The following is a 16,475-nucleotide window of genomic DNA, read 5'->3' on the forward strand; positions in this document are numbered from 1 at the left end:
TTTTTTAACACTGTTAGAAGATAAGTAAATGTTAGAAAACGTATTCTAATTTTTGTTAAAAACAAAGAGCAAATTATAAAATATGTACAGTATTATAAATTTCTTAAAAAATAGAATTCTAAATATCATTGAACATAAATGACTTCTAAATTTTCTAGAGCATGAAAGATTTATAAAATATATAATCTAAATTTTGTAGCACATGTACAATGTATAGAATACACATTTTAAATTTTAAATGTGTGTTCTAAACCTCGTAGATCAAGTTTTATCTATCCAAAATAGCAACAAACATGACATATTCTTTACATTAAAAATATTCTCATGTATTCTTCATCCATTTTCTACAAATTCTTGTTAATTTTCATTTATTTATTTTTTAAAATCTAGTGCAAGGGGTAGTCTTTGAATAGTTGGCATTTGTTCACATAATGCGTAGATAGGTCAATCTTTATTTATCATTTATTCACAATTTCTCTAAAATAAATATACATAATTAATAATGTAGATAGTAATTAGTAAATAGAGTTTGTATTGCAGAATTCAGGTGAGCAACCAAAATTCTAGAGTTTCAATGATTAACAAAAGATGGGTGAAGCCTGAGGAATACTCAAATGTAATATTCACACATTTTGGGTTAATCCAACTTCATTTAGTGGTGATTCCTATATTGTTTGGAACCATTTGGATGAGACTATTAATTGTTAACATGATAGTGGCAGAGCTAAAGTGTATTTTGTGGTCTCTTCATATCTTGCGAGATTTACGGATTGAGAATGTTGACCTTTTGAAGATGTTGCAGATTGAGAATGTTGGGCTTTTGAGAATGTTGCAGATTGAGAATGTCATTCAACGTCTTAGTTCTAGATTTTTTTCTATCTTGATTCAAAACATTCCATCAATTCAGGCAAATACGGTTGCACAAGATATAACTAGAAGTGTGACTTGGGAGAAGAGAGATTCAGATCCTATCTCTCAATTGGTGGTCCATCTTCCGCTACAAGAAACATATGCATTTTGCGATATTCCTGACTTAACCGTCTTCGTTCTTACTTCAATTTTTTGGTTTGCCTTTAGAAATTCATCTTAATTCTTAAAGTGGCATGACAACTTCCACCACTCGTATAGTTTAGTGGCTTTAGGGCGCGATCCAAAAACCCACATGAACACATACATTGACAAACTGTGCAAGTGGAACAAAATGTCTATCAATATGTCTTACATTACACGTAGACTGAAAATGATATTCAACAACTTTTCACAAACACATCTCTTAAAAAACAAAACATATAAAATTAAAAAAATCCTCATGCCAATGCATACGTTATATATATGTGCAGATAAGATCCATTCAAAGAGTCTTTAAGACTCATATAAAATTAAATATCATTTTTTGTGTGATATATGCTCATATCGAGCTGGCAGTTGCATAAAAATTGACTAAACAGATTGAAAATGAGAAAAGAAGAAAGTACGATCAGGTGCTTTGATAAGCAAAACAAATTTTGTGGTTCATATTGAGATTTAAAACAAAACAACACACAAAAAGAAGAGAACTCCAAAAACGACTTTATACCAACATCACTCACGCGTCACGTGTGGACAAAACTAATCAAGTCTCTCTTTTCTCAAATCGCAGCCAAAAGAAAAATTGACAACTGTCTTTTATTTTTATTCTTTTCACTAATAAAAAAACATTTTATTAATACAAAAATCTGATAAATAACAAACAAACATGATGAAAATACATAATTAAAAGTTTGCATAAAATAAGATAATCTTATTATATAAACTTTGATGGCAAAATTACTCATTACCAAAATCGTAACATGTGTCAATTATATCATTCAGATGTTGACACATATTAATTCATTACTAAAAATTTTAAAAATAAAAATGCATTCAGATGTTGACACATGTCAATTCATTATTAAAATTTTAAAAACTAAAAATGTAAAAATTCTAAACCTAATCTAAAAATGTTTTATATAAAAGTAAATAGATAAAATAAAACCTTATTATATAAAATTTGATGACAAAATTACTCATTAACAAGATCGTGACACGTGTCAATTATATCATTCAGATGTTGATACATGTCAATTCATTATTAAAAATTTTAAAAATAAAAAATGTAAAAATTCTAAACCTAATCTAAAAGGTTTTATATAAAAGTAAATAGATAAAATAAAACCTAATTTTATTTAAAATCTAATTATAAGATAAATTTATATATATGTATATACCATAAAATTCAAAATTATAATATTTTTTACTTACTTTAATTTTTCGTTGCTATATTACAAGAAAAAGATTACTTTTTATATAAGATAAAAAATGATTGTGAAAATTATATAATTAGTTATTGTTTCTAAAAAAACGTAAATACTCACCTTTACACAAACAAAAATATTATTTTTCACCAATCAAATAAATAGATCGTCTCATATTTCTTTCACCAATCAAATAATTTATTCGAAAGACTGCTATTGTAATATATATGATAGGAGTATGTAAGATTAACGTATGCGCTTTTATAACTATAAAAATGTTAAAGTGAAGAGACTTATAACAGATTATTTAATGTGTTCATAAAGACAATTAATTTGTTGGTAGTAGTTAAGACTAAAGAGTATATTTTAACAGTAAAATATATTTGTGTGTACAAATAAACTTTTAGTGGTAATATAGACAGTAGATTTGTAAATGGATATACATTAGTGTATTATAGCAAAAAAAACAACTATTTTCTATAACTAAAAGCTTATCTCTTTACTTTTATACATTGTTTTTACTTACGAAAAGAATTAAATATATATTCTTTGTTAAATTAAATTAAATTTTAATATTTTTGAACTCATCTACAACTATTTTCTTTAACTAAAAGTGTATCTATTTTTTTTTCAACCAAACAATAAAGTAACAGGAATTTCCTCGGTTAGTTTCCCAAGCCAGAGAAAAGGGGTTTACAAAAGAAACTTCAGAGATAAGAGAATTCGAAGCATGGGCAAGACAATCCGCCTTCAAATTTGTCGCATGCGGGATCCAAGAGATGGAGAATAGTGAAAAAAACTCCAGTGAATTAAACTCATCGAGCAAGTTGAAAAAGGATGGCCAATATTCAGGGGAATGCACCATAGTGAGTAACTCAACACGTATTTGCTCCATGGCCCAGAACAACGTTTCTAATTCTGAATGCAGGGGGAGGGGCTCCGTCTTAGACACTTGGCCCCCAACAACAAGGTTCGCTCCTCACCAACGCAACACCACCAGCCCAATCATGAATACTCATTGGTTGCTTTCCAAGAACAATCAATTTGACAACAAGGTGAAGAAACCTGGACATTCGAGGACGGAGATGGAGCCGCTATGACCGTTGTAAAAGATAGAGCTTCTTCCCAAGCTAACCTATCGTCCAAAGTCTGAGCAATTATATCATTCGTCTCGATTTCTAAACTTTAATTTTCTTTTTATGGCCTTCCAGATTGTCCATAAAAATCATGGTAATTGAAGAAGTTGATCAGGATCACCCTGTTGAGAGACATCCCTCCAGAAAACAAAATCCAAATTTGAGTACACCGACTTATATGTAAAACCCTCTGATGAGACCGGAGTTAGAGATAAATCTTAAACTTCCCACGATTGAGGCCATTCAAAGAAAAATGTGATTAATAGTCTCAACCACAGAGTCACACCTTTTAAACAAGATATTTATATTGAACATCTCAGTGTATCTATTTACTTTTATAGATAGTTTTTATTTACTAAAAATATTTACTTTATATTCTTTGTTAAATTTTATTTTATTTAAAAAACTCTAAATCAACACATCGAGCGGGTATTAATCTAGTTATTATATAATAGAATAATATATGAAATTTGAGTAATCATAGGTGGTATGACAAGACTCTTTCTTTACTAACGAAAACACAAAGAAATATTCAAAACTGGGGAAAAAATATAATAATTCAAGGAAAAAATTATTGAAACCGTTATTTATTATATCGAACTATAAAAATCGACAAATATACAATTAGAAAAAGCCAAAAATAAACTTTATATCCTCTGTTTTGTTTAAATTACTTTTTTTAAGAAAAACAATTGCCATTTATCAATCCTCCTATTTATTATGATTCTTTGTTAAATTTAGGAAAAAAAAAATCTTTAGTTATTGAATCCTCACCGATCTTCTCGGTTCCAGATTAATCTCTCTGATTCAGTTATTCTCTCTGACCCAAACGTTTCAAGAAAATTACAACCAATCCTCACAATTTGTTTCACAACAGCTATTTTTTAACTCATCAAACTTTTCGTTACTCTCTCCCTCCCTATTTCTACTTTTTTATCATCCACAAGTTTTTGTTGTTGTTGTTGTTGTTGTCTTCTCTCCCAACCTTTCTCCTCCTCTTGGGATCATCATCATCATGATGATTTGATTAGTAAACATAACCTTTAGAATCTCGATGATGAATGACCCTTATCAAACATGGGTCACTTTTCACTAGATTCTATCTTAGGTTATTTTCACTAACCCGATAACCGGGAATAACCCAAAAAAATAATCCCAAAACCGGAAACCCGTTTTATAAATAATAGTAATGATGACTCGCCACGTGATTTTGAAATCGGCGTTGTTAGCGTCGTCGGAAGAATCGGCGATGAGAAACTATTCTTCTCCACCGTCGACGGCGTTAGGTAAAGAGAGGAGAAAAGTTGGAGAAGTGGCAGGAGGAGCGGCGGCGGAGTGTGCGGCGGTTTGGTGTTGTTGTCCATGCGCGGTTGTGAATCTGGTGGTTTTGGCCGTTTATAAAGTCCCGGCGGCGGTTTGTAAGAAAGCTTGGAGACGAAGCAAACGGCGACGGTTCACGAGAAAACGGCATGGTTTGCTTGCGTCAGCGGCGGCGGAAGGGAGCGAGAGCACCGTACACGCTAGATTGAATGAGGAGGATCCGACGGCTGAGATTGTTTTTGAGGAATGTCACGTGACCGATGAGGTAAACGACGTCGTTAGACTTGAGAATGAGATGTTGGATCGTTTCTACGGGGCTGGCTTTTGGAGAAGCCCTTCACAAAGGGACACGTCATCAGGAAGCCTATAAAAAAAGATTATTCTTCTTAATGAAATCTTTTGGGTTTTTTTGGTTTGTTTGAGGGAATTTAATAGTAATTTATTTATTTAAAACATTTAAGTAATTTCAATTGTTATGTGAATAGGAAGAACATAGCATCCTCTGTACATTTTTTTTTTTTTTTACAATGTTCATTTTAAATGTAACTTTATGATCTCATTGTGTCCAGAATTTGAGCCTAATGAACACTATAAATGGTGTGGAATTGAAGTTTCTCGGCTACTTTAGAGTCTATTTATATTTTCAATAAGAATAATAATTATTGTTTAAAACCTTTATATGCGATATCTTCCAAATTGGCTCTTTTGAAACCAATTTGTGGTGCACAACCTCAAGTCGTTTCGATCCACCGTTCCACTTCAGAGTTTCCAGGTGTATTCATTATTTGCCTAAATCGTAAAATTTGAATTCGGAATTTAGGTGTATAAATTGTTGCAAACCAGAAATTCCAACAATTTGTATTCAATAGGTATTAGTCCTAATATAGATATACACCATACAATTTCCGGGACATATTTGTTTTTAATAATAACGTATTTATTGAATTTTCTAACCTCTATGACTATCTCAAAATCTTCTCTCGGATCTATTGTTTAGGTTATCACAGAGTTAAGGTCGTTTTTGGGTAAAAGAATGTCTTCTACAACTGTCTGGAGCATGAGAGAACGTTCTCCTTCTTCCTATTCACTAAAGATCCAAAACTTCTCCCAACTTGAGAAATCAACTCTTTCCTCTGATGGCAAATATCAATCCCGTATCTTCTCCTCTGGTGGCTACGACTGGTACGTAACGTATGCATGGCAATGCATAGTCACTATAGTTTATGTCCTTAAAACAATATTTTCTTCTTGCTCTTAAAATTTGAAGAAGATGCATTATCTTAACTTACGCAAAACGCAGGAAACTGATATTGTATCCGAAAGGGAACGATAATGACAACGAAAGTGACTTTATTTCAATGTATTTGAAATTAGATAGCTCTAGCTTGTCCTCCAAACCATCAACTGAGGTGTTCGCGGATTTTCGGTTTTTCGTCTTTAACAAAAAATCAAACAAGTACCTTTACCATTCAAGGTACGTATATATATGTAGATACATATCTCTTATCTTACCATACACATGTATCTTCTTTTATTCTATTTCTAATCATTAAAAATTTATATACAGATGTAGAATCGAAGCCGTTCAATAGTTTAAGATCTACGTGGGGATTGCCGCAAGTGCTTCCGCTTAATATATTCAAAGACCCTGAAAATGGATTTGTCAGTACTCAAGATCAATGCGAGTTTGGTGTTGATGTCATTGTTGCTCCACCCCCTACTAATTGGGAAATCATCTCTTTTAATGACAAACTCCCTTATCCCAAATTCTCTTGGAGAGTTAAGAATTTCTCTGAGCTGAAAGAGCATTGTCACAGGTCACGCAAATTTACAGTTGAGGGAAGAGAATGGTAAGTACATGCATATGGTATATGAATATGATTACTTTTTTTCTTTTTCTCTTTTTTTTTTTTTTTTTTGCAACTTCTCACCTCTTAGTGATTGTTTACATGTGATGTGCATGACATATCTAGGATTCTAGAGTTGTATCCCAATGCCAACTTAACACGGGACCGAGCCAAATGGATCTCCATTTTTCTGACTCTCGAAGAGAGTGAAGGACTTGACCAAGATGAAAAGATTTTCAAGCAAGCTAATATTCGAGTGCTAGACCCACGTGGATCCAACCATTTGTCACGTTCATGTAGGTCTTGTAATGACATTATTTTTAACGTTTTTACTCATAACACAGGATTGAAAAGTAGAGACTAGATATTTATTTGGAATTGAGTAATTCTCAAATAACGTTTTTTCTCTTTTCTGCAGGTAAGAGGTGGCACGACAAATTATCTCCAAGTTGGGGGTTCGCTCAATTTGTGTCTATGGATGATCTTAAGAAGATTTACTTGGACGTGGAAGGCGCTTGCTTGAATTTGATGTTGTTTCCACAACCAAATTCTCACCTCCCCCCATGATTTAAGCTCTTCGATCTCTTAGTATTTCAACCATTTACTTCAGACTACTATGATACATATTGCCATATTGGTTATGTTTCAAAAACTTGATTAATTAATTATTTTCTGAGTTTTTTTGTAGTGTTTTCAGTGTTTTTGTTCATTTTTTTTCCATTTAATTTGGAATTTCGTGGATAGTTATGCTCTATGTCCATCAGTCCATGAACTTTTTGTGGATCATTTCTATGCATGGAAGATGATTACATTTCTCATAAGATTGTATAGTCTTTCTTTATTTTCTCAAAAACCAAGAGAATCTCTTGAAAGCAAAGACCAGTCCTGAAGATTGATCGCTTCAGCCCAAAGTAATTCAAAGATTTAGTTCTATTTGAAAGTATATTACCAAATAGATAGTATACGTAGGGAAAACCAGCTGATTAATGCATGCTTAGGAGTTAGGGCCGGGAGTTGTATTTGCATGATGAATCAATTCTATTATTATTGTATGTATCAATGTATGTATAGTTGTAATAAGTTAATACCAATTGATTATAAGTTTAAAAGTGTATCTCTAAGAAAGAGTGAATTGTCAATTTCCTCCTTTAATTCAATTAATACTACATACTTCTGGATATTATGTATTTTTGTTCCAGTTTTCGCTTGATCAAGCTTAGTTGGACAAAGAAGACACCTAGAGTGTAGATATCGTTTGTGAAGTTGTTTCTACAACTAATCACTCGTGATTTTTATGTATCTCAGGTGTTGAGATTGAATAAGAGAAATTTTAGGTTTTGTTTTAAATTTTGGTAGATTTTGGAATTATGAATCATCGATTAATAGCATGATTTATTGTGTACATGATGCCTTTAATTTATGTTAATGTGTCATGTAACATGTTCAGGTCACATCACCTGACAACAGCCAACCTAGTTAAGACCTATGCTATTATTCATTTCACCTTGTTGCTTACCTAATTCATATTCCGATGCTGTGCTACAAACGACTGATGGATATCAATTCAAATTATTTCTCTTAACATGTCATGAAATATTTTTGATAAAATGTTATAAAAATTTGATAAATGATCCACTAAAGAAGAAACTCGACAAAATCTGTTCGAATCACTCAAAATTTTTAAAGCCTCCCTTGGTTCAAATCATTATTTGTTAATTTTTTATTTTATTTTGTTAACTTAATATATTAATATCGTGAAAGAAGAGATAGATACATATCAGATTTGTAATTGATAACTTCAATATTCTTTTTGTCACTTCAACAACATGACATGTGTATTACTTCTTCTTTTTTTTTTTCCTTTCTCAAATTAATGAAAATTAGCCCTAACCCCAAATCATAAATACAAATTCTAAAGTCCCAAAGCTCTCGGGATATATAAAACCTTTTTATTATCGTAAACGAATAAATATATACAAAAACAATAACAGAAAAGTGTTGTATCAATATTGGCAGAGTTCGATTGATGAAGAAGATGAATATTATTGAAGAAGGAGAAAGATATGAGCAAGAAGTAGAAGTTCTAGCGACTGTTTTGTTTTGGATAGAATGTGTGTTTCTCTTCTTGCTTCTCGTCTCCTCCTCATTATACATGTTAAAATCTTATATGTGGGACTTGAATTGTATTCCAACAATCTCCCCTTCAAACCAAAGACCACATATGTGATTTTAACACGCCTCCTCGAGATGATAATTCTATTTTTTTGGACCCCTATTACTCAAATTAACAAGAGGCATATCCATATCCATTTTTCTAGGTCCACCAGAATTTTAACTTTGGGCTCTGATACCATGTTAAATTTGGGTTTATCTTGGGCTTCTAACTAAAAACCAATTGGCAATTAGTAGATTGGCCCTAACCCTTTTATATATTAATGATAGTTTTATCAAACTTCAGATATGGGACTTGGATTGTATTCCAACAATACACAGATCTGATCGGTCTTGTCCTAATCTTTTTGAGTCTTCTCGCATTAATCTTCATCTTGTTATGCCCTAAACTCTCTTCTGCTGGAGTCTCTGTAAGTAAAAATTGTACATCCTAAATTATCTACATTTACTTGTGTTAGTTCTAACTCTCTTTCTCCTCTATTTGATTAGGGTATCAGTGGATTCTGGTTGTTTCTGTCGGATCGCTTCATGTTTCTATTGGCGTTAGCAAGCTTTGAGTACATGTTCCTTTGGCCTCTCACTGCTTTGATCTTCATCGCAAACCACTCAGTTTACATCATCGAGTACCTTGTTAGATATTCTAAACCTCACAACGATGAGACTTCGATATCAACAGGTTTGTACATGAAGAAACCCTAGCTAATGTTTTTTTTTTTGGTGAAGTATCTAATTATTATTAGTAAGTTCTTTTGACCTTCATCACCATAAGGCAAGCGATCCACTATTCAGTTCTAGTGTCTACTAAAACTAAATCAGATCTATAAACCCATCATTCATAACTCCACAAATACTGAAGCAAGATATTCTATAAGGAATCTCTGTCTTAGGTCTCTAGTTCGAGTCGATCTCTCTGATCACTTGTGAGAAATCTAACAAAACCTATCCAAAAAAAGAAAAGGAATGCTAATGTATACATACAACTATAACTTTTTCTTTGCTGTTGGTTTTCAGAATCTAGAGGGATTGATGATGACACAGTTGATGTAAGAGATGCGAGCGAAGAATTGCAGAAGATGAGACATATATTGAAAGAGTTAAGAGAAGATGAAAAGAAGATGGATACAGAAATGGAGTTTATGGAGCATATTATCAACTCAGGTCTTGAAACTCATAGAAAAAACTAAAAGATATAAAAGAACTTGATTAAAAGAATAACTCTCTTTTATTTATGTTTAGAAAATCTCCTCTCAAAACTAAACACTTCCAAAGCTCTCTCTTTTCTCATATCAATGTCACAACTCAACAATTGATATATATAGAGGCTTTTTTATTTCTATACTTATTAGGACTATAAAACTAGATAACTCCTAATTCTATTCAAGTCTATCTTAATCTTCTCTCTTATTCTTATCTTTCCTTCGTAAGAATAACTTGGGCCTTAAGCTTCAAAGCTTATCCAACAATCTCCCTCTTAAGCTTTGAATCTCCTTTTGTAACATCATGAACTCCTAGCAAGCTTCTCATTTCCACAAACTGAATTCTTGCCAACGCCTTTGTCAAAATGTCTGCTCTCTGATCAACTCCAGGAATGTGATCAACATAAATGAGCTCTCTCTCAACACATTCACGAATGAAGTGAAATCTCTTGTGAATATGTTTACTCATGCCATGAAATACAAGGTTTCTCGCGAGAGCAATAGCCGCTTTGTTGTCAACATACAATAAGATCTGCTTGCTTCTCCATCCTGTAACTTCACTCAAGAGGTCCTGAAGCCAAATCGCTTGCTTAGCTCCCTCTGTCGCAGCCATAAACTCGGCCTCACATGATGACATTGCGACTGTGTCCTGTTTCTGCGAGCACCAAATAACCGGTGTGTCACCAAAGAAGAACATGTGACCAGTTGTACTTCTTCCATCATCTTGGTCAACATTGTGACTACTGTCACTAAACCCGACAAGTTCTTTTGATCCTCCTCGCTTATACTTTAGTCCATATGAAGTTGTTCCTCTTAGATAACGCAAAACTTGCTTTACAATCTTACCATGTGTCTTGCGTGGACTCTGCATATACCTGCTAATTATGCCAATAGCGAATGCAAGGTTGGGGCGTGTGTGCAACTGGTACCTTAAGCAGCCAACAAACCTCCGATATCGAGTAGGATCTGTCTCTGTATCACCAAGAGCTTTTGATACATGCAGTCTGAACTCCATTGGTATCAAGGTCGGATTGCAGCTTTCTAATCCAGCCTCCAACAATATCCTTTTTGCATAACCTTCTTGTTTGATAGTGATCCCATCCTTCTCTTGACTCACTTTAATACCAAGGTAATAAGTGAGTTTACCAAGGTCTTTCATCTCAAACTTTGCAGACATTCCTTTCTTGAATTCGATTATAGCCATAAGATTGTTTCTTGTAACCAACAAATCGTCAACGTAAACCGCAACTAAGAGCAGCTCTTTGTCTTTTGTTTTCCGATACACAGACGCTTCTTTAACACACCTCTTGAAACCCATCTCTTTCAAGATTTGGTCCATCTTTGTATTCCAAGCTCGTGGAGCCTGTCTCAAACCATACAAAGCTTTTGACAAATTATAAACTTTGTGCTCCTCACCTTTGATCTTGAAACCCTATGGTTGATCAACGTACACGTCCTCCTTTAACTCACCGTGTAAGAAAGCTGTCTTCACATCTAAATGATGGATTTCCCATCCATCTGTTACAGCTAAAGCAATCAAAAGTCGAATAGTCTCTAAGCGTGTCACTGGAGCGAATGCTTCACCAAAATCTACACCACTCTTTTGTACATAACCCTTTGCCACAAGCCTGGCTTTATACTTACTTATAGAACCATCAGCATTCCTTTCAATTTTAAATACCCACTTAAGACCTATTACCTTCACATCTTTTGGTTTATCAACAAGATTCCATGTCTTATTTTTGTTGATGGATTCTATTTCTTCTCTGCACGCAAGTCTCCAAACAAGTTGACTCTTAGCTTCCTCGTAAAATCTTGGTTCATTATTTATTAGTAACAAAAGTGTCTCACTCTCAATTGTTGCTAACAGCACATAGTCTTCGAATCGCTTTGGCTTATGAATCTCACGAGTAGTCCTTTTAATGGCTGCTACTGTTGAATGTCTTGTGTAACAACATCCTCGCTGTCTTTTGTATTTTCTTGTGATGAAACACTCTCTGTTTCATCTCCCACTGCATCCTCTGCATTATTTTCTGTCACGACTGGGCCTTCTCCTACATCTTTAATGTCTTCCCATCGCATGTGAAACATACCAGGCTCCCTATTAGTACCATCTTTCGATGAACTCCATGACCACTTGTCTTTTTCACTGAAAACCACATCTCGACTAACAGTGATTCTTTGAGTAGTAGGATTAAACAACCTGTAAGCCTTCGATCCGGGCTCAATTTCGAGATGTAACAGTGGTTGTGACCTATCATCAAGCTTCTTAAGAAGTGCATTATCCACCTTTGCATATGCTACACAACCAAAAACCCTTAAATGCTCGATGTTTGGCTTTCTTCCTCGCAAACTCTCATAAGGTGTCATGTTATTTAGTGCCTTAGTAGGCACCCTATTTATCAAATAGGTGGCATGACGAACTCCTTCTCCCCATAGATAATTTGGAACTTCCATTCCTTTAAGGAGACTTCTTGTCATCTCCATTAGAGTTCTGTTCCTTCTCTCAACAACTCCATTTTGTTGAGGAGTATAAGGAGCTGTTAGATTTCTTGTGATCCCAGCAGATTCACAAAACTCATTAAACTCTCTTGAAGTGAACTCTCCACCTCTATCAGTCTTAAGAGTCTTGATAACAATGCCAATATCCTTTTCTACAACACTTTTGAACCCTTTGAAGCTTCAAAAAGCTTTACTCTTCTCCTTTATCAAGATGGACCACATGTATCTTGAAAAATCATCAATAATCACAAATATGTACCTGTTATTTGCGAGTGTTGCTGGAGATATGGGACCACCCAGGTCCGCATGAAGCAACTCCAATGGTTTAGATGCTCGAAACAGGGCAGTTTTTGGGAACACCTGTCGAGTCTACTTACCAACCAAACAAGATTGACATAACAGTTTTTCATCTCTTACATCAGTTAATCCGTGAACCATATTCTGCAAAAACATTGCTTTGATCGTTTTGAAACTGATGTGTCCAAGCCTAGCGTGCCACTTCCAGGTGTTGTCATCAAGATGTGATAGCAATGAAGTCGGTCTTCCTATTTTGAGATTGATTTTATAAAGACGATTTGCAGAACGCAAGACTCTTACCAAAAGTATCTCTCTTGGATCATGAACCGTAAGGTAATCACGTCTCATACGGACATCACAACCTACCTCTGTTGCTTGTCCTAAGCTTAGTATATTACTTTTGAGATCAGGAATATAATAGATATCAGACACAAGAATCTGTTCTCCATTCTTGCTCTCAAACAATATCGAACCTTTGCCAACAATCTCAACACACGAACCATCTCCAAACTTGACTTTACCTCTTATGTTCCTATTAAACTCAGAAAAATAAGTTTCTTGTCCTGTCATATGATTACTTGCCCCATTGTCTAGATACCACATGCCCTCTTCTTTGCTGTAGTTCTTAGGGATAAGTTTGTCTTCATTCAAAAACACTATTTCATGCATGTAGAGAGTTTGATCCGCCTTCTCTGTTTCTTCTGCTTCAACCTTGTTTGATTCTTGCAATTTTTGTGTTTTCTCCGGACAAGAAGAAGCGTAATGACCAATCTTATCACATCTAAAACAGGTTATAACCTTCTCTTTCTTTTCCTGAGTCTGATTTTGATTTGTGTGAAACTCGGTTCGATCCTGTCCATTGTATCTTCATCTTCCTCGTCCTCTGCCGCGTCCTCTGTAGCCCCTGCCACCACGACCACGACCTCTGCCTCGAAGTTTTTAAAACTCTGAGTATAGTTTGTATGTGTTTGATAATCGAAACCAGTAAACATAAGCTTTCCTTGTGTGTCTTCTTGTTTATCTTCTCCTTGTATTCTCTCCTCAAAGGCTTTGAGTCTTCCAACTATCTCTTGGAAGCTTGTAGTATTGAGATCCAATACTTGTTCTAGAGAGGCAACAAGATGGATAAACTTGTTCCTAGGCACACTGTTTAGCAATTTCTTTACCATCCTGGGTTCATCAATAGTTTGTCCGAGTGATGTTGCCTGTGTTGCGATTTCAGATAGCTTTCCATCAAAAACATCAACTCTATCCGAGTCAGCCATTCGTAGTTACTCGAAATCAGACATTAAAGTCTGTAATCGAGCTTCGTTAACACGGTCAGCTCCCATGTTTCTAGATTTAATCGAATCCCAAATATCTTTAGGTGTAGCTAGATCACCAACTTGTAGAATAAGAGATTCTGGGATCGATTGGAACAACAAGGCTGTAGCTACATCATTCTTATCTCCATCTGTTGAACATGGTTCAATAGTCTCCCAAACCTTTTGAATTCACAATATCACCTTCATCTTCATAAACCAAACTGTATAGTTTGTAGAGGTGAGTTGAGGGCATTGAATCGAGACCGACTTGTCCATGTCCTTCGGACGAGTTCCGGTTGCTAGTTCGCTCATTGTTTAGAATCAAGTCTGATCCTTTGGATTGATTAAACCTAAGCTCTGATACCAAATCAAAGATATAAAAGAACTTGATTAAAAGAATAACTCTCTTTTATTTATGTTTAGAAAATCTCCTCTCAAAATTAAACACTTCCAAAGCTCTCTATTTTCTCATATCAATGACACAACTCAACAATTGATATATATATAGGCTTTCTTATTCCTACTCTTATTAGGACTATAGAACTAGATAACTCCTAATTCTATTCAAGTCTATCTTAATCTTCTCTCTTATTCTTATCTTTCCTTTGTAAGAATAACTTGGGCCTTAAGCTTCAAAGCTTATCCAACAAAAACTTGTCAGGGAAACTCTTAGAGTTACGTGAAGAGTTGAAAGATGATGGAGAGAAGATGAGGACATATAGGGAGTTGATAAAGAAATTCGTCTACTCAGAATTTGTAACTCTGAAAGACCACTTGCACCTCAATGTTGATGAAATCTGGGAAGACGTACGAGTCCATGAGGATATCAAAGCATCGAGAGATGAAATAATAATTTTATCAGGCGGAATTCGTGAGAACTACCTTGTTATCCAAGAAACCGCCAAAGCAGCAAAAACAACAGCTGACAGGGCCAATCTAACATACCTTGTGATACAAGATTCGGTGGTGAGTCTTATACCGGGATAGAGATGATGGCTTCACAAGCTGGCGGTCGCTTCTCTCTTGTGAAGGAAAGATGGTCGATGGTGTAGATCTGACACGATGGCGGTCGCTTCTCTCGTGTGGGATCGATAAAGGGGAAGTGTTGGCGGAGCGAAGTAAACCACAGAGATGTGATTCGTCTCTGATACAGTACACGAACTTAGCCTTGTGGAATCTCACACACAAGACAAAGAACAAGCTTATTCTCTTAAGAACACTTAAAGAGAAGAAGAAGAAATTCAGAGTTTTATTAATATCAAAGGTGAAAAATCGTACAACTGCTGCAGGGGGACTTTATAAGAGTCCTTCAGCTAGCCCTAAGGCCGAAAAATAAATGTAAAATAATGCAACAAAGGAAAGCAAATAAAATCAAACACAAACCATTGTTTTTGGAAAGTAAATAAACTAATTAAAGAAAATACTAAGCAAATTTGATCTCTCTTGATGAGCACGCCTTCTAGCCGTTGTTGGGGTTGGTGGAACCTGCAAGGATCGAAAATATTGAATAGGACTTACCTGGATGCGATCTAGGCCCAATAGACGTTCTTTGAACCACTTCTTGTAGTAGTCGATGAACTACTTCAGGGTTCTTGTCTTGTACTGGCTTGTTGGCTTGTTTACTGAAGTAGGGGTCTTCCTGGAGTTCCTCTAGAGTATCTTGATCAGCCTCTTGATGCTCGTTCATGTCCTTTATGTCTTGATCTGGATCTTCACTATCTTGATCGGAGGTGTAGCTTGTATCACACGTCTCTTGCAGATCCAATGTCTTCTCTTGGATTCTTGAGGTTCCTTGACCTGCCAAAAGAGATTTCATACCTGGGGAACTAGTTTGATCTAGGCTCATTTGGGTGAAGGCTTCAGCAAGCTCTTCCTCAGCAATGTGGTCATCTCGGTTGTGGTGGCATGATGGTGGTACATACCAGTTGACGTCCTTCAGCTCTAGGGAGGTTACAATGTCTTGAACAGCTAGGTTAAACCTCTTCCTTAGATGTTTAGCCTTTGATCGTGTCACAGAGCCTTCTCGTACTTCTGGTACAGGATGTGGTACAAGATCTGGTTCAACGGTTTGGGCGGTAGGGTTGATGTCCGCATCACCTTGCTACGCAAGAAATTATCGACGAAATTCAAAGTATGAGATGGTTGTTAAAAGAAGAAGACCTCGAGGAATTTGTAGAGCTAAGAGATGAAGTCATGAGAATGTCGCTGGACTTTGAAGCTAGAAAAATGGAGGCTGAGGATATTGCAGAGAGAGCTGCGGAGGAGCTTTCACGTGCGACGGTGGAGTTGGTGGAGGCGGTCGAGATCCGGCAGTGGGAGGAGTATAAAACCGACTAATCTTGCATGCCTCGCTTCTTCTCTTACTTATATCTCGAATATCATAACTAACTTTTCACTATTTGTTCTATGAGATGTATTGTTTTGTAAA

General features: G+C 35.2%; 2 protein-coding genes and 1 pseudogene across 3 annotated transcripts; all 3 read left to right on the forward strand.

Annotated features, from left to right (window-relative positions):
* Positions 1-4,447: 4,447 nt before the first annotated feature.
* Positions 4,448-5,351, forward strand: LOC104752617 (uncharacterized). The gene has a single exon (XM_010474808.3). The coding sequence runs from the start codon at positions 4,599-4,601 to the stop codon at positions 5,097-5,099; it is 501 nt and encodes a 166-aa protein (XP_010473110.1). The 5' UTR covers positions 4,448-4,598; the 3' UTR covers positions 5,100-5,351.
* A 365-nt stretch (positions 5,352-5,716) lies between these two features.
* Positions 5,717-7,255, forward strand: LOC104754072 (uncharacterized; annotated as a pseudogene). The gene is made up of 5 exons (XR_015584539.1): positions 5,717-5,911; positions 6,030-6,203; positions 6,297-6,579; positions 6,703-6,872; positions 6,995-7,255. The product of XR_015584539.1 is annotated as an uncharacterized LOC104754072 (transcript).
* A 1,356-nt stretch (positions 7,256-8,611) lies between these two features.
* LOC147926061 (uncharacterized) lies at positions 8,612-16,384 on the forward strand. The gene is made up of 7 exons (XM_087492853.1): positions 8,612-8,728; positions 9,066-9,158; positions 9,238-9,400; positions 9,754-9,923; positions 14,696-14,995; positions 15,084-15,093; positions 16,158-16,384. Exons 1-7 carry the CDS (start codon positions 8,612-8,614, stop codon positions 16,382-16,384), a joined length of 1,080 nt encoding a protein of 359 aa, XP_087348979.1.
* Positions 16,385-16,475: the final 91 nt, after the last annotated feature.

The sequence above is a fragment of the Camelina sativa genome, chromosome 16 (assembly GCF_030686135.1).
Source record: "Camelina sativa cultivar CO46 ecotype springtype chromosome 16, ASM3068613v1".
In the NCBI taxonomy this organism is placed as follows: Eukaryota; Viridiplantae; Streptophyta; class Magnoliopsida; order Brassicales; family Brassicaceae; genus Camelina; species Camelina sativa.